At 30.0% G+C, this 18,819-nt stretch overlaps 1 protein-coding gene across 3 annotated transcripts in view; it reads left to right on the top strand.

Moving 5' to 3' along the window:
- LOC129966567 (putative leucine-rich repeat-containing protein DDB_G0290503) overlaps positions 1 to 18,819 on the top strand; it is a 206,199-nt gene that overhangs the window by 147,488 nt on the left and 39,892 nt on the right. For all 3 annotated transcript variants that reach the window (XM_056081022.1, XM_056081023.1, XM_056081024.1), the window contains exons 9-10: positions 15,896 to 16,157; positions 17,721 to 17,849. In XM_056081022.1, the coding sequence (XP_055936997.1) occupies positions 15,896 to 16,157; positions 17,721 to 17,849 (391 nt within the window). The remainder of the gene's footprint in view (positions 1 to 15,895; positions 16,158 to 17,720; positions 17,850 to 18,819) is intronic.

The raw sequence follows: 18,819 nt of genomic DNA, 5'->3' as shown, positions 1-18,819 counted from the left end.
AGTATTCACGAAGAGCAGCATTTGAATTTTCATCTCGCTGATAAAACAGCTTGAATAATAAGTCGCATCCACGTAGTGACAACGCAGAATGACTTGAATTCTCGCAACCCTTCCTTTTATCTTCTATGTCATATCACAAAGTACCCGTATAAGCAAATTATATAAACACCTCCGAACACCTCCTGTTATTTCTTGATCACCCTCTACTTTGTGCATTTCTAATTACTATCGCTCCTTTCCGAAATATAATTAGGTATATAAAAATTATTATTCTTCTTTGTAATTTGAAATTTTGCTTCTTTACACCATTGCATCAAATTTTTGTTGAAGCAGTAAACGAAAATTATCTTAAAATGTTATAAAAAAATAATACATTTTCGGTAATTGATAAATAGCTACGATGTGAAGTGATTTTATTTGTTATACTTACATTTTCCACTTAGAGGGAAGGCACCGCGAATGCGTGAATGAGAAGTAAGTAGATAGATTTCCAATGAACTGGTGATAAAGCAATTTTGTAGAATTCAGTTACATCCACTCTAATAATGGTACATATTTTTTACAAGAGTGGCTTCCATGCTATCACGACGATGGTCGTGCAAATTCCCCGTATGCTTCGACAGTATTTGAGTAACGCCTTCAGAAATGCAAATATTATCCCTATATATTTTGTGAACATTTTTTGAATCAACAAGCACGTGTTTGGGTTAGTTGAAATTTAATTGTTTATCGTTCAGACTGAAGCTCAAAGTTGAAATGAGATGACAGATGAGACAATGAGGGAAGTATATAGCAGGTATAAAGTTCTTAAAATAATACTGATTAATAGCTTATCAAAATTTAAATCTAACAATACTTTGCTGGAGAGAGCATTAGAAGATGCTTATAAAAGACTTTAAAGCAATTCTATATGCTCAATAATCCCAGCGAACTAGCTGGCTGCTAGAAGCAGCTAAAAATTATTAAATTCATTCATAGCCGTTGATTTTTTAGAGAAACTGAGTTCCAGAGAAAGTTACGTCTCAAAAAGCTTTTCAAAACGTTAAAAAAAAAAGGCATAATAATCGTTTGGTTTTTCCCTGAATTATAAAAAATGCCTGGGTTCATAGGAATTATTATTAGTCACACATCACATTTTTATTTTATTTTTTTTGGTACAGCATCCCCCCCCCCTTTTTTTTTACGTTTTCAGTTGTTTGCAAATTTTCTTTCAAAATTACTTTGCTATCAAACGAAAGATGAAAATAAGTGCTATATATATAAAATATTGAATTCAAAATTTAGAAATTTAGTGCTTAAATTATTGGTCATTATCATCCAGATACTAGTTAATTTTTTTTAAAAAAATATTGGATGTATTAATATGACTCCGGCTTTTTTAAGGTAAATATGTACGTTTGTAATAAAAAGAAAAAAATTAAGATCCATTTATTCAAACTATTTCCTCTCAGAAATGACAACATTTGTCCAGAACAAACAAGCAAAAAACGTCTGGTTGTTCAGATGCAATCCAGTTACCAATTCAAATTTTGATGTCTACTTAGAATTTAAAACGCTCTCCAGGAAGTACACTCTACGTGGATTAAAACGATTAGTAAGTCTGAAGGAGCAACATCTGGTGAATATAGCAGGTGAGACAACACATCCCTGCAAAGTGATTCTAAACTTTCTTTCAGTCGGACAACATATGATAAGCTCTGTCGAGTTGGAAAATAGATTTATCATGATTTTCACCATATTATGGGTATTTGTCCTTCCATGCTTCGTAGATAGTTTCCTCAATCAATGCTTCCAGGTTTGTTTTTTAGAGTTTGGATTTTGTTTGATAGTTTATTTCCTCTTTTTCATGTGTATTGAAATCTTCATTTTTAAACCACATTTTGCAATTGCATTCAGTGGGTGAAGTGCACCATAAATGCCCAATAGCAACTGAAGCGTTTCTACAACAGTTTTCTATGCGATGAAATAATGTAATATAATTTCTTGTAAATGCTATTTGTTTGGCGCAAAATTCGATGTTATTTCTAAGCTACAAAGAGAGATATATTTTTTAGTTATTATGCTGATGTCACATATCATGTTTTAAAAATTTTTCTTTTATACAGCTTTTACGATTTGTTTACAGCCAGCAGGACCACTAACATCATCGATTAAAACTGAATTGAGTCATATTTATGCTGACAATTGATGATTAAGATTCCGATAATTGAAAATCCTTCTATTAATTAATTGAATTCAAAATGTGTGAGATTTTAACGTAAAATTAAAATACTTTCTTAAAAAACAGTTCTAATTTATGTAAATTGAAACAAGAGCTTTTGTATTCCGTTTTGAACTAATCCTTTTAATTATCCAGAAGTACTTTTGAAGTTGATAAAACTTACACTTTAAAAACAATAGCCAAATTAACGAACTCAGGGAAATAGTTATCTTGACATGCACATTTCTAGATTACTCTCAAATGATTATAAATATGCCCATTTGTAACATCCGACCTCGTTCTCAGTTCATTAATTCCTCGTTAACGCTATTTTTTTTCATCGAAATTCGTTTTTAATATTCATTTAATACCAGAAAAGAAAAAGCTTGTAGAACGTCGCATTGGAAAGTTTTATTTACGTTTCGAATGTTTTATGCATATAAAGTAAAGGATAAGTTCGCATGTTTATGTATATCATGTTTTGTATAAAATAGTGATAAAAAATCCATGTTTAAAATAGTGGTTTGTAAACACCATGATTATAATTTATCACATTGCATTGACTGTAAAATATTAGCTCTACAAACAAATCTTGCTTAAAATATGCACACATCTTAATATAAACAAATCTTTTTGGCTGTGTAAGAATTTTTTTACATCTAATCTTAAGCAACTGGGCCGTATTTAACCAAAAATTACATCCTTTTTATATAAGCAAGAAAAAAAATATTTGCAACTTTTCGATAGAAAAAAAATTAAATTAATTAGAAATTAATCAAAATTTTAAGTTTTTTTCTTAGTAATTTCGGAGAAAATTATCCTACAAAAAATACTTCTATACCAAGTTAAACTTTTCACTTTCTAATGATACCCAGTAGCGGATTTTCTTATTTTGTGATTTTCTGCAGTGTGCATTATGCAAAATTCACAAAAAAAAAATAGTTTAGTTTCATATTTCAGCTCATTTTTAATACATTAAAGATTTGCTTTGGGTTAATATTCTGTTTAATTTATTAACTTTATGAATTTACATTTGACTTTATTCATCTCTTATGTTACCAGAATGTTTGGCATCTACATTTGAAATCGATATTTTTGAAGCAGATGTTCAGTTCTATACATTTTCTTATAATCGAATGAACATAATGGAACGAATAAGAATCGGACAATTTATCAAGTATAATGAGTCATATTTTCTAAATGTTTTATTCCTCATGGAAATTTGTATTATTTTACAAACATTTATTCGGCGGTAAAGAAGAGAAAATTCTCTAATCAGTCTGTTTGCGGTCCCCCTCTCAGTCTAGTGGCTGCCTAGTCTACCTGCTTGAAAAATATCTCAAAAAGATATCAATTTCATTTGCTTCCCATTTTTCTCCAATTTTCAATATTTTTTTTCAAAATTTAGTAAATAATTGAATAGATTCAGATTTATTTGAAAGTTATAGACGCTCTAATACTACTATTGAGACTTTGAGTGATTCCACCATTATTTTTTTTTGATATTTCATTTTTAAAATATTTTTGTCAAGTTTTTATTAAGTATAACAGAAAATTTGTACAATATTCGTAACAATTTTATTTATAATTGATGAACAAGAATACACACGAAGCTAATTAACTATTTACTAAAAAAATATTAAAAGCAAGCAATTATCAGTTTATATAAGGACTAATTATTGAGTTGATTTACTGATAGAGAGAAATGAGCTATCGGTGGCTTTTAAAAGTGGTGATTCAATGTATTCTCATTTTAACTAAAATACTTTTAGAAAGGTAATAGGATTTTGTGTATTATATTTTAAACAAACGTAGATTTTATATTGAAAATATTATACATGAAAGTATTTTAATCTCCTATAATGACGAATATATCAACTAGTTTTGCATATTCGGTGAGAGAAAAAGGAATACATTAGAAAAGTATTCATTTATAAAACCTATTCCATAAACATTTAGAACTTCGCAATTTCTGAAAGAAAATTCCAACGCTTCAAGCTCATTATTTCTAACACTCTTTGAAAATCACGATAAGAAATGATATTATAAGCGGTAGCAAATTTCTGACTATCAGTTTTGATTAAGCAGCTAAATGGGACCGCGGGGAAGAAGAATGAAACAGATTGATCAAATAAAAATTATTATTAGCCAAATGGCAAAATAAACAAATTTGTAAAAAATACAAATTCAGTTAATGTACTCGTTTAAAATATTACGAAAATATTAACACTTTGTAAAATATAATTGGTCAGGTCTCTCTATGTTTTGTTTTTTTTACTTTCACGTAGTTATAACGAAATTTATAAACATCAAGAGTCTGTTTAAAAATAATCATCATAATAAGTTAATAAAAAAACCACATTTCAGAAAAATAACTAATATAAAAAATTAGCCTAAAATAAATCATTAACAAATTTATTAAATGTCAAATGTGTTGAAATGGGGGAAAAAAAATTACCAAATTATTAACCCTTCGCACTCGGAAAAGTAATTCGATGCATCATTATTCACCTAATATAGACTTGTTTATTGCTCCGAAAATTAAATTTATATAATTATTTTAAATCAAATTTCCAAGAAAAATGAATCGACATTTTATTACCATTCTGTAGGTATTTTTAGCAAACAAAATTAAAAAAAATAAATAAATAAAACTTCAAAATCATCTTGAATGGTGCACACATTCTGTGACCTCCGCCCTAGGTCACAAAATGACTAGCCTCAGGTGACCAGTTAGTTTGCCGGAAGTATTATATTTTATTTCAGATAAATCGTTTTTTATTACTCCATGTTCATGATTCGCAAATTGTCTGACATTTAAGTCGTGTTATTTTAATTGCTCTCAGTTAGGCTCTGTTTATCGTGTACATGACTATTTCTAATGGAGCCGGTCGCATAACGTTGTGGAGCTATTAAAAACATAAATGTCCTGTTCATCTATCTTCTAACTTTAGTGGGATTGGAACTTTACTTTTTTGTTTGTTTCGTAAAATACACTGATATTAAACAGAATTCTTCTTCTTTAACTTCCGACAAAAGAAGAAAATCCCGCGATTCAATATTTAAGGAAACAATGAAAATTCTCTGAATTTCGGGGCAACAATGTAATTAATCTATTATTGAAAACTAAGCAAAAAAAATATGTTTGAAAATTTGCCAAAATTCACAAAATTTTGAAAAATTATTATATAGGTATCATAAAAACAAACAATGTTTTTAAACTTCTAAATAGTGTAAAATTTATTTTTGAGCAATAATATATTTTGGAAGTTATCGGGGGAAAATGTCAAAAATTAAGCTTCATTTTTAATTAAATAAATTTTTTCAAAAAAAATCGGTCCGAGGTGCGCATTTTTACCTACCAATGTATACATGTGGCTGATAACTATAGGTCAAACTGTCCGGCCTGTAGCGATCTAACACACAAACGCATTCATCTTTATTAATTAGTATAAATAAGTCCAATAAGAAATATTCGAGTATGAGTATCGAATATCGAACTTTTACTCTTTCGAATATGAATATAGTTTGTTTTTAAGTAATATAGTAACTGATTATTGCATTGCTGTCAGTTGCAGTGCGTGAAGTTTGTTCTAGTAATCGATTATTTTCTTCTTGAATCGATTTTAAAATTTTAAAGAAGACAATGAAATTCCCTTTAATGTCTTTCAGAACTTGAGTCTTTCGATTTAAATTTCTATTATATAGCGTCGTAACTATTTTCAACATCTTCTGCGTGTTTGTTCATTAATACTGCAAATAACAGATGGCTAAAAGTTAATATTTGAAAAAGCAAATAAACATGAATATAAAACTTGTCTGAAAACAATTTTTCTACCATTAGGTAATTCTAAATTACTATCATTTTTTTATTTATCACATATTTTTAGTAAGTGTACAGAATCCGAAGTAAAACAAATTTACGCGATTACCTCTTCCCGTGAGCCCTCTCTATCTAGCCATTTAATAGTACGGAACAATTCCAAATGCGGCCCAAATAATTTTTAGCGTAAAGAATAAATTGCTAAAGAAGTCTGTTTTCCTGTTTCAAGTAAACAAAATTAATAGTTTTAGAAAAGCAATTTCAAAATTTCAATTTGCTTGTCTTGTTCCGAATTTTGCATACGAGATAAAAAATAAAACACAAGTTTTATATTTGCTTTTAGAAGGAGAATTTTTTGTTATTCAATGAAGGCAGTTGCGATGCTAATTTTTGAAATTTAATCACTGTGCAGGAAAATAGATTTCTACAGCTCAGGGCTTAATCGAAAATAACCGACGCAGCATTTCAATTCTCATGCATATAAATGAGGTATAATGTTGTTCCAAGCAAAAACTCGAACTTTTGATTAAAAGATAACATTATATACTCCGTTAAGTAAGCGCCCATTTCTTCTTTGTGATAAGTGTTTTGTTAATTAGGGAGATAATAAGGCCATCAATATTTTTAAGAATGATTATTGCTAAGTGAATAATTTTTAGACTTCTTACAATTTTTTGTTGTTTTTGTTGTTCTTAATGGAAGACGGAAGGTTAGCGAATTTATAAAATCCTTTTATTTATTCTCAATTTATTTAAGAGTAAATAATAAATTTTTTATTGCCGTTTTGTATTCGAAAGCTGTTGAAAACGATCACTGAGTTTCTTATGTGGTCTTTCATCTGTTAAAACCGAGTATTATAATATTTCGTAACCATAAAGTTTAAGGCAGTAAGTTAATACCTTAATTATAATAAGTCAAATAAATTTTCAGTTTTCAATCCTAACAGCACTTTAAGAACTTTATCCTAAGACTACCTAAAATTATTTTATTAAAACTTCCGAATTTTATGGGCATATAAAAATCATCTACTTTTCATAGATTTTTTTTTTTCAACTAGTCAGTTAAACATGGGAATCATCAACAATATTTTCCCCTAATTTTTTTTTTACATGCTTGCACTATAGAGCACGTTTTGTATTAAGTTTCGTTGAATATTGAGGAAAATTAAGTAGGCATTTTGTAGCTCTTTAATTTTGATTAATTGCGCACACAATTTGATGTGAATCTAGAATTTTGGAAGTTAACACAAGCCGATTTTAAGTCCAGTTTATCTAGCTAATTGCTCCCTGTGAGGGAAGGCAACTAAAAAAATGAGGATGAGAAACTTCCAGTTTGATGGTTGGTTCTCTCCTCCTTGATTGGAACGGAATGATGTTGGGTCTGACAACCTCCCATCATTGACGGGACGTACTTACCAAGGGAAGGGTTGTACCATGGCCGGTGATGTCCCTTAGGACTCAACCACAGTTCCCAGCAGTGTTACTGTCGAAGTGGTCAGGTTATTCAGTTTTATTCGCTTGCCTATGGGCGGGTCGAAGTGGTCAGTTACTGTTTACCCAGCTACTTGCTCCCATCGTGAAACATTTAAGGTTAGAGGATGAATAGTTTCCGGTATGGTGATTGATACTCGCCACCCAAGTGAATACAAAATAGTGGGAGTCGGCTACCTCCTACGATGAAGGAACATGTTTCCTACCGTGTGTGTGTTGTGTGTGTGTGTGTGTGTGTGTGTGTGTGTGTGTGTGTGTGTGTGTGTGTGTGTGTGTGTGTGTGTGTGTGTGTGTGTGTGTGTGCTTATCGCATTGTTTTCAAAGCTTCATTTTTTTTACTTTTGCTTTGACCTCCAAATGTTTGGAAAAAATATTATTTTTCCACATTTTAATACACTAATAAAAGCTTGTTCTTAAATCCTGTTTTATTTTTATTAATTTCTTCTTTTGACTTTTAATGGTTTCATAATTCATTAATATAAATATTAAGAAACGTGTAATTAATTTTTAACCAAGATCTGAAGCTATAAAAATATATTTTCATCAAGAGAAAACAATTGCACATCGGATAGTAACAGGAAAAAAATGATTATTTATCTTTACAAACATGAATTACTTGTAATTAACACAAAGTTGAATAAAAACGTCTGATGACATATGAAAATAGAACAAATTGTGTTGGTTATAGATGAGATTACCAAGGATCACCCATCGTTCAGAAGTTCCATTTATTGCTTTTTTTTAAAGAAATTTAGAAATTCTTTTCTCTTAGATTAAATATAACAATAAAAAAGAACTGAAAAAAATGCTTTAATTCAGCAACTTTCAGAGGAAGAAAAAAAAATTTTTTCTCCTATTGGAAAAAAAAAATTCTACTCCACCTAAGTGGATTCCTCATACATCTCAGAGGAGGGGAAAAAGTGCATTCATTCAAGACCGAATTCTTGTAAAGAAGAATATATCTCGGGGCACAGAATCAATTCGACTGAAATGAATTATCTTTGTTATACCTAACTGGTAGTTCCGACGCAATCTTTGAACAAAGTTTTTTTGAATTGATTCTCAAGCCATTCTTTGGGCACTTGTTGCACTCGGGACTGAACTGCCCTTCCGCGTTCTAGTGGCATAAATTCCTGATCGATCTTTTGCAATGATGCAGAAGACTTTTTATTTCCACATCAGAAAGAAGCAGATCATTAGAGGAGCTTGAATCAATATCGGATGGGTATGAAATTCTGAAAAGGAAGTGGAGTAGAAAGATAAAATAAAGAAGTTCGGAGAGGTAATGAAGCTTTGCGACAACATTTCATCAAAAATCATTTAAGTAAAGTCTAAATTTTGAAACCGCGGCCGATTTCCTATTAGACAGGCTAGACAGCCGGGTTGAGTAAACCGCAGACAGACTGATTTAAAAAAATGTTAAACTTGTTGCCAAATAAATCAATTTGTAAGAAATAAAAAATGCTGTGAATTATAAATTATTACCGCTACAATGAGCAAAAGCATTGCATTATTTAAATAATTATAAATTAAATTAATTCTTTTAATAAATTAAATAAATTATTTATTATTAGTTAGTAAATAAAGTATAATTAGTTACTAATATCAAAGATGATATCCCAATCAGCGCCAGGAGTTCTCAAGACTGATCTGGTCTAAGAGTATGAAAATATCTATTATTTTAAAATAACAGTAGCTCAAAATTTACTGTCAGATGTGATGGCAGAAGTTCAACAAGGTTATTTATTCATTTTATTGGGAGTGTTAAGAATAATCCTCAGAATATGATTCCTCAGGATCAAAGGACTATATAAAATTTAGACCCTAATTTTTTGAAGTATATTTTTAGACCGAAACAAAATAAAATATTATTATTCAAGTCATTTCAATCTTTTTGAAAGTAAAGCTAAAAACTGAATTTTATGATGAATCTGAGAAATCTTTAGTGAATAAATCTTGAGATATTATAGAAATTAAGCAAATTATTCTTTAGTGCACATAAAGGCTCTGTTTTCAGTACACATATTTTTAAAAATGCACGGTTTCAGTAAAAAATATTTTTATATTATTTGCAGTTTAATAATCCCACCTTTAATTTAAAGAAAAAATTTTACTGGAACTAAAGTTACATAAAATATTTAATTGAAAATTTTAATGAGCATTAAAATGGACGAACTAGCTGGTCGTCAAACGTGGCTAGTTTATAATATTTAATATCTATTATTTGCTTATTGACCTGGCTATGTTATATTCCGCTCGGCTTGTAAAATAATATATTTGGATGAAATCTCTTATTTCCCTATTATCTATCAGATTAATTAAAAGCGTATATATTTTGGCATACGTATTTACAGTGTTTCACATATATTTCCTAAATGTATATATTATTTATAAAATTAAAAATTTAAATAACATATTGGTGAATAAATTGCGATTAGAAAATTAATATTAAAATGCATTTAAATATCGTTTTACAAAAGAAATTTTAAAAAAAAACAGAAATATCTTCAGTAATATTAAGAGGATAAAAAAAACTTTAATTGATTAAAGTTAAATGGCACGTTCCATTTTAGTATGAGTTAGCACGAATTTTATAAGCAATTGCTTTGATTACTAAGCCATTGGAATAAACTCATTATTACGTGATGCTCAGTTTAATTTTGGAAGCTATTGAGTATCTTGTTGTAAGAAAAATAACGTCATGTCGTTACACACCATTACACATTATGTCATTAGATGACGTGCAATTATAGACATCGTGTGTTTGTATTATCCTATGAATCGCTCCGTTCCAGTATTGCACTAATCTGTCTAATAATTTTAACTTTCCATTTAGGATATGTCACTACGTTCGGGACTAAGATTTTGAAAAATGTACGAAAATAGTTATTATATTTCAATAATTGCGTAAGTCATATCACTGACTCTCCGACCCGCCCGAAGGTACACGGATACAGAAAACTGAATGACAGGACCGCAGCAGCAGCAACACTGACGGGAACTGTGGTTGAGTCCTAAGGGCCATCACCGGCCACGGTACCACCCTTCCCTAAGGAAATAGATCGATGGGAGGAGCCAGATCCCCACCTTTTTGTGTATCCTCGAAGGTGGCGAGATCCAACCATCAGACCGGAAGCGTCTCATCCTCTTTTTGAGGTGTCCTCCCGGGGTTTTTGAATAATTGCATAAAAAAAGATTTTTAAAAACATTATAAAAATCTAATATGTTAATTAAATAAGTTAATTGGGAAAAGTATGTTAAAATAAATTAAGTGGCAAAAGTTTTTAAAAATTGGAAAAAAAGGGCTTCTTTTTGGTTAAAAAAAAAAGTCTTCTTGATTAAATGTTTATCAAATGACTTTCATAAAATTTCTCAGGTGTTAGCTTAAGAAATATATTGTCTAGTTCCTGATCTGAAAAAATATTTCTATCCATTCTTTAGAGATAGTTTGAGTAAATAGCATAAATAAAGAAAAAATGGCATTAAAACGTATGTAAATACAAATATAAAAATCAGTGTATAACTTCCCAAAAAATAGGCTCAGAAACAAAGTATAACGATTTTATAAAGAAATCTGTTCAAATATTAACAATAGTAAATTAAAAAATTTCTTAATTAAAATAAAAATGACTTTTCGACTTAGTCACCTACCTTAACCAAATCTTATTGCTGTTTCTTTTGCTCTGTTTCGTAGTATTTGATTCCTTTTCTTTTTGCAAACTCTCTTTTTCTTAAAACTCCATTAATAAAAAATGTTTTGATCTCCAAAGATTCAAGTGCATGTAAAAAAATGGATTATTCACTAAACTGTTGACAGTGCTGAAACTCAAATCAAAATGATTAACAGCTGTGAGTATTAAAAGTCAACCATTTTGTGAAATCTATAACGAAGAGTTTTAAAATTCTAGAAGAATTTTAACGTTATATTTTTATACAATGTTGCATGAAGGGGCCCAACAGAAAAAGTATTTTTCCCCTTAACCATTATTTTGCTTCCACTACAATAAGCAACTTTAACTTTACATTTATGAATAGAAATTGAAATAAAAAATATCATTTTGAATTCTATTTAATAAAAGAAAAGTTAGGAGGCAAATTTGTTGTTATGTCACTAACAAAAGCGGAGGATAAAAGGCCTTAAATCTTAATACTAAAAGGGAAAAAACATTCTCTTAAACTGCCTTAATCTATGCATGAATACCGAACTAAACCAATTAGAAACACGATTTGTAAATGCATCCATTTTAATGACAAGAGTTTGAAAAGAATGGACGAAATTTCTCGTTTAATGCTTTTATATATTATCAGCAGAAATCCAGATATTGAATTAAAATAATTAGGAACCAACTGGTGAAGACACACATGGAATTATTTCATCACGTATTTTTTGCTTTCCTGTTCACAAACACATCCAACCTCATTTTCGAAAACATTATTATGTTTCCAAATTGAAAAAAAAATGTTTCTAAAGAGATTAAGTTTATTCCTCTTTATCTATAATGATTCTATTAAAAGAAAAAAATATTTCCAATTATTCTGTCATTTTCTGTTCTTAATAAAAAAGTATACATAATAATTGCTTTCACTACTTATTCTAACACAAATTGCATTCTATTTATTGAAAGCAAAGACATGAATGCTCTACACGACCTAAATAGAACAGCTCTCGTTTCATTTCAACAATGCTCTCTTTCGTGTCTTAATTAATTTATGAATTCTGAACAAATTTTACCTTTGTTTCCAGTTAATTAAAACATAAAAGATCGCTTAGTTTATCAATTACGTTTCATTTCCCTTTCCTTTAAATATGCATTAACTTTCTAAAAGCTTTACTAGACAATTATTATAATTAATTAATTCTGCTTTTTGAAAAAGTATAATGAATTTTTCATATCGCTATCATTCTTTGAAATTGAAAATAATTTTCCGGCGCGAAGAAACTGATGAAAGGGAAATAGATGTCGTCGAAACATCACTTTCATTCAGTTTTAGACGTAAAATATTTATGAGAAATCTTCATTATGTGTTATGTCTCATTTTTATTTGATGGAAAGGTGGAAATTAGCATCTTGACATGCGTATTTATTAATTAGATGACAATCTTTCATTCGACCCACTTAAGAATGCAAAGGAAACGTGAGATGTTAAAGGGGGTTCACACGATTTTGTCTTTTAAATGAATTGCCGGTCCGGCAATTGCAGATAAGGCACTTGATGCAGAAATCAGGCATGTCATTGTGTGTAAAGGAGACGAATGACAAAAAAAAATTTTAAGTTATATTTATGTAAGCGGGAACTACCCACCAATTTTTAACTTTCTCATATATGAAGTTATACAGGATGTCCTTTATAACTTCCTCTTACTCCATGCCATCGTTCTCACTAACGTCCTCTAATACCACATTAAATTGAGAAAGACTATGAGCATTGAAATAAACTTGGTGTCTTTGTATAGTAAAGAACATGTACTGCATGGTGTGATCAGTTGCAGAGTTACCTGGTGGCAAACAATGGAGTTATAATTCCTATCTCGAAAACGTTTCGAAATAGGAATCACACAATAGTCCAGTTACAAAATTGTAGAGTCTCTTTGATTTTGTGCGGAAAGGCATCTTGAGCATAATAATGGCAAGAACAAAATGTGTGAAACACACACTTGTTTGGATGTGATTTTGAACACTAAAAGCATTAGAAATAAAACAGAGCAATACGCTATCATCAGATCGGGTCATTGTTCCTTGTTCAAAAGATAATATTTTCTTCCTATTGTCAAGAATGAATCAATTGCAAGTTTGGAAATTTGTAGCATAATAAATGAAATTACATATAAAAATGTTTAATATACATACTTTAATAATATATATAATAACTGTCATCTGTGCGTAGATAAAAATGAGTGTGCTTCAACAACCAGTATTCGTTGATTCTGTTTCTCTTTGTTTGGCATGACAAGATTGTTTCTCCTTATTATCAATATTTTCATTTTTCTTTTTCTTAAATTCGGTATTTGAAAGTTCATTTCATAAATTCATCGCCTTAGTCTTCACTTTCTAGAAAACAATTTACTTGCTTTTTAAAGTAATGTCAAAGACCACACTGCAAATCTCAAAAGATATTTCAGATTTTAAAGTAATCATCAGCATAAAAAATTTGAAAATTGATCTTTTTTAATATTTCTGATCATAGTTATTAGTTTTTATTATAACGCTTAGCCCATTTTTCAATTTTTTCGCCTTTTTTTTTTAATATAGGAACTTATAGATATCACTATCAGCATTTCATCTTTACAGGAATAAAATTTTTATAAAAGGATAGGTGTGTACAGGCTAACAATACAAGCACCTTATTTTTAAGTTTTATATAAATTAAAGAAAAAGTAATTGGTCATTCTTTCAATTGTTTTTAAATGTGATAGATGAGCATTAATTCCAAGATGGAAAGTTTTTTAATTCATTTTAAATTTAAAAGAAGTCTGTTGGGGTAATTTTGTAGTCTCAAGCATATCAACGTTTGTGTACACGAATACTTGGAGAATGGAATACCGATTCATTTCTGTTCTCTGAGTTAGACTGTAAAACTGCAAAGTGGTCTTTCTTTTAAACTCCTTCAGATCACAAAGCAGATATTAATTTAATTAAAAAAGCTTAATTATTTGTTTATTAGTTGGCTATATTATATATTGTTCGGCATATCTTGTAAAATAATATAATTCATTGAAGTTTTTTATTTCCCTTTACATCAGAATAATTAAAAGCATAGAGAGAGATCTCTTTGTAAAATGTGAATTCATTAGCGGCATTTATTTCAAAATTGTTATAAAATTTCATTATATTATTAGAATTAGAATAAGATATCAAAATAGGATAATTGTTTATAACTTTAATAAAAAATCTCATGTAAAATTATATGAAGAAGACAAAGCAATTTCAATAAAACTTTGATGGGGAGGTTCTAAATTTTTATTACAATTAATGATTTTTTGGCCTATTTCTTAATGTGTAATCATTTTAAGCCATTTTCTGGAAAAGAATTCATATGATGATTATGCATTGGCTTTATGAAGTCATTTGATGTCCAAATAACCAGTTTGATATTACTTAACAATGATTCAATGTTATGTCATTTTATAAATTATTCACAAGCTACTGGCGAGACAGTCACGTGCCGACACATTTATATGGCAAATCTAACGGCGCATATCACGTCATGTTCACACTGTCTTAATTTATGCTGTGACTTTGTAAACTAACTTTACGTTTGAGCACCGTCTTCTGATGGAATGTTTATGATGGGGCAGAGCTTCCTAACATAATTACGATGCTCATATATTATTTATAGAACTCATGACGGTATTTTAATTACAATACTCATATATTTAATAGTCCATAAAGAATAATGTGATAAATAACCAGTGCGAATGGTCTCCCCGACATTTTCTCGCATACTCTCCTATACATTTTTTATCCCACTCCTTTTCCCTTACACGCATAAAATTGCGGATATTTATTACAGCCACATGGTATGGATGAACTATAATTACTAAATATAGATCCTTGGTATGAATCTGACATTTTTGGCGAATCTATCTTGGAAATATTTGTTTTGGACGCCTTTTTTCCAATTTGACATAGAATTAGAGTTGTAATCGCAAGATAACATACTGAATGTCATTGATTTAAGTCCTTCCATTTATGAATTTTGAGTCAGCATGCCTGCAAAAGTTCAGATCGACAGGCGGTCAACCATTTGACAGATTTGATTCAAAATTTGATAGGGATTTATATTTTATATGTTGAAACTGCATACCAAATTTTAACTACCTAGCTCTTTGCCTTTTGTAGTTATTGAATTCCCTTTTACTTGAACAGTTAGACAAGCAGACTTCCTGCGAATGGATTTCGTTCAACAATTGAGAGGAATTTACAAATAAATCCATGCACCAAATTTCATCCACCTCATCAAAAGCTTTTTGTGAGTTATTTTGTTCCCATATAGGTAGGCATAATGCCCAAAATGTGTTTTTCGGACATTTGAAACGAGATTCATCAAAATCCCTAGTTGTCGATTACAATACTTCGATACGGTGACTTATTTCGAGAAAATAAGAAAATGGTTGAGCAGTCGAGAACAAAACGTGTATAAGTGTTTTAATCATCCTTTTCAAATATTGTGAGGACTTCAATGTCATTATAAGAAGCTCAAAAGATTCATCAACGAAAATCCTCCAATCATAATACGTTGTTAACCTAACCTAATGCACTTGTCCATAATATCGTAGTTACCTAACTATAATATTTCTTCACACATCACACCTATTTATAGTTAATAAAATTATTAAATATCATGTTTACTTCATTCTTTTTATTTTTAATTTTCCATCAGGAGCCAGATGGAAGGAGAAGCTCTCAAGATCGAACTCAGTCAAGAAAAATGCAGCCTGAGCAAGATGTCAGAAGAAATCAACTCCCTGGTCGAAAAACTGACCACCGCCGTTGAGGAAATGGAAGCCACGAAGCTGGAGTACCAGAAGAAAGACGAGCGGCTGAAGCACACGCAGAATAAGATTCAGGAGATGTACATCCTGTTCTTGGGAGATCAGGACATCACGGAGAAACTTCAGGCAGTTTACAAAGCAAGGAGAGAGGTAACGATTCCGGCATTTCTCAGAACGTCAATTTATTTCAAAGCCAATAAGCGCGAAAGCCACGCGAAACTTAAAATGGACATCGATTGAATTAATGACAATCATTGTTTTAACCCGTTCACTGATTTATTTTTTTACTATGAAATGAGATGTTTTCAATTTTGGGAATGTTTTGTCATTTTGATTCAATTGAGAATTCGTATAAAATACTTCATATTTTATTTATTCCATCTCATTTTTGTATAGCATGAACAGCTTAATTGTTGTTTAAAAGAGGCAAAATAAGATAAATCGATGCACGTATGGCGTACAGGCGAACCGGATAAGGGGTTAAATATGCAGGGACCATTTTATCGATTGGCTTTTTTAAACGGATTTTGAAACTATTGACTAGTAAAGGTTTTTAAAAAGCTGAATGTTTGTAATTTATTAGATATGGCCCCTGCAATATTTGAAGGTTAACGAAATTGGACTATCGGTTAGATTGATTGGCTTTAAATATTCGAGTCATAAGATATGCAATTTATGCTACGATCATACAAACACGGTTTATGGAATTTATATATATATATATATTAGAAAAAGCGTTGTGTGATTGTAGTCAAAAAATAAGTGTATATTGTTTGTTATCACCTTTTAACTAATTTAACATACATGCAGTTGTTCTTAAACTATTTTAAAGTAAGTATCATAACTTATTGTTGTATTCTTAGAGAAAAAAAAAACTTCTTTGGTTAATAGTTAGCTTAACTCATTTGATTAAAATAGTTTAAATATTGGTGCTATTCTTTTGTTGTAGCTCAATAATTGCTCAGTTGGGAACACAAATAGTTCTTTAAATTTGATTATTTAAATCAATGCAACTATTATTATGAAAATAAGAATATCCAAGGAAACAGTTATAATATTCAGAAGTTCTCATCAACTGGAAATGGAGCAAACCAAGGCAGATAAATAAAGATATGTTAAAGAAGGAAATGTCGATTCAGAACAAAACAAAGGCGATGTAGTGTTCATTTATATATAATAAAAATGGAAGATCCAATAACGTCTAAATTAGAAATCGTTAGAATTCCCTTGAAGAATTCGATAGCGACTCTGTATAAATGTTAATTGACGAAATTGAACCTATCATACCTTACATTATTGGTAAAAGTGATAAATTATCAGAACAAATTGCTTAAAATAATTGATGTGAAAGTCTGTTCAATTTCGTATTAATGCTATTTTTTCGTATTTTAAGTAGATCAAAAATATGATATTCGTAAATATGGATTTCTGTGTACTTGTTATTTCTACTCTCTTTTAATTATAAGAAACTAAAGCTAGTTGATACACTTAAGACATTCGTTTTGTATTTTTTAATATTGTATATAAAGTACAAAAAAAAGCAATATGCCTGACAGATCAATAAGCAAAATGTGGGAGAGGGGGAATGTATGTACTCCGTATTGTGTACTCATGATTATGAATTACTCAAATTAATAAACTGATGCATGAAGTAATGAATTTTTATTTTTATAAATTATACCACGAATTAATTAAAAAACATTTTTTTACTAGAGCACAGGAAGAAAGGTTTTATCGGAAGAGGATGTTTTAGAAACACTCCTGAACCCTAAGAACAAGAATATGTTTTTCAGGAATGAAAATAAAGGAAAGCATGGATCTATCAGTCTCACCAATCAACAGGTTTGTCAGTTTGCTTTGACAGTAAAATGGCATTTTAATAATCTGAGTGAGATTGATATGGATGTCAATATGTCATAATGTCTGAAATCGCTTAGAAGCATTAATTCCATTATGTTATTTGCCACAAGATAGTTGTGGTGTTTTCGATAGATTTTTAACTGAATTACAAAACTACTTTGGAACTTTAATTTTTCCAAGTTAAAGCTTGAGTTTTGTTTTCCTTATTTATGCACTTTCATTACTTTTTGACATTACGTAAGCTTCTGTGAGGGAGGACCATGGTGGTCTGGTGGTATGGTCTCGAACTCGGAGCTGGAGGTTCCAAGTTTGAGATCGATTCCATTTAATATCTGTAGCTGGCTTGGTGCGTGTTAATTCTGACATCGTGGAAGAAATGTCGCTGATGTTTTGCTGGAAATTTGAAATGGAGAACCACTTAGATATAGTTCGCGTCATCTGACTGGGTTCAAAATGACTAGGTCCATCCCAAAATAGTCCGCGTGTTGCTTCCAAACGTAATGTGACTAAACTAAAAAGGCTTCTGTAAATGATCTTGTTAGCTAAGAGAAGTCTTACTTTATAAGAAAAACTTATTAAACATTTTTTTGACATGTAATCATTTATATAAGTCAGAATAAATGTAAATTTCTTAATTAGGCAGTTTCACATCCATGTACTAAGCGTAAATAATGTGCAGTGAAGACCAAAAGCTTCAAAGAACTGACTGCAACTTTTGAACATCTTCGGAACTCTCTCTATTTTCTCATCCTCGCTCTCTCTCTATTTTCTCATTTTATTTTTTCAGTTTAACATTTATTATAGAGAATTCAATACTTGAAGCTAAAATATTGTAGGTTAAAGATTTTTGATTGACTTTTTGTTCTATTCAAGTTTTAGAAAAATACGTAGTTTAAAAAAGATATGGATTTTGTTTGAAAACGTTCTGTAAGCATCTATCTATAGTACCTTA

The sequence above is a fragment of the Argiope bruennichi genome, chromosome 4, assembly GCF_947563725.1.
Source record: "Argiope bruennichi chromosome 4, qqArgBrue1.1, whole genome shotgun sequence".
NCBI classification, from domain to species: Eukaryota; Metazoa; Arthropoda; class Arachnida; order Araneae; family Araneidae; genus Argiope; species Argiope bruennichi.
Note: the sequence above shows the minus strand (reverse complement) of the source record. Positions and strands in the feature narration are given on the sequence as shown.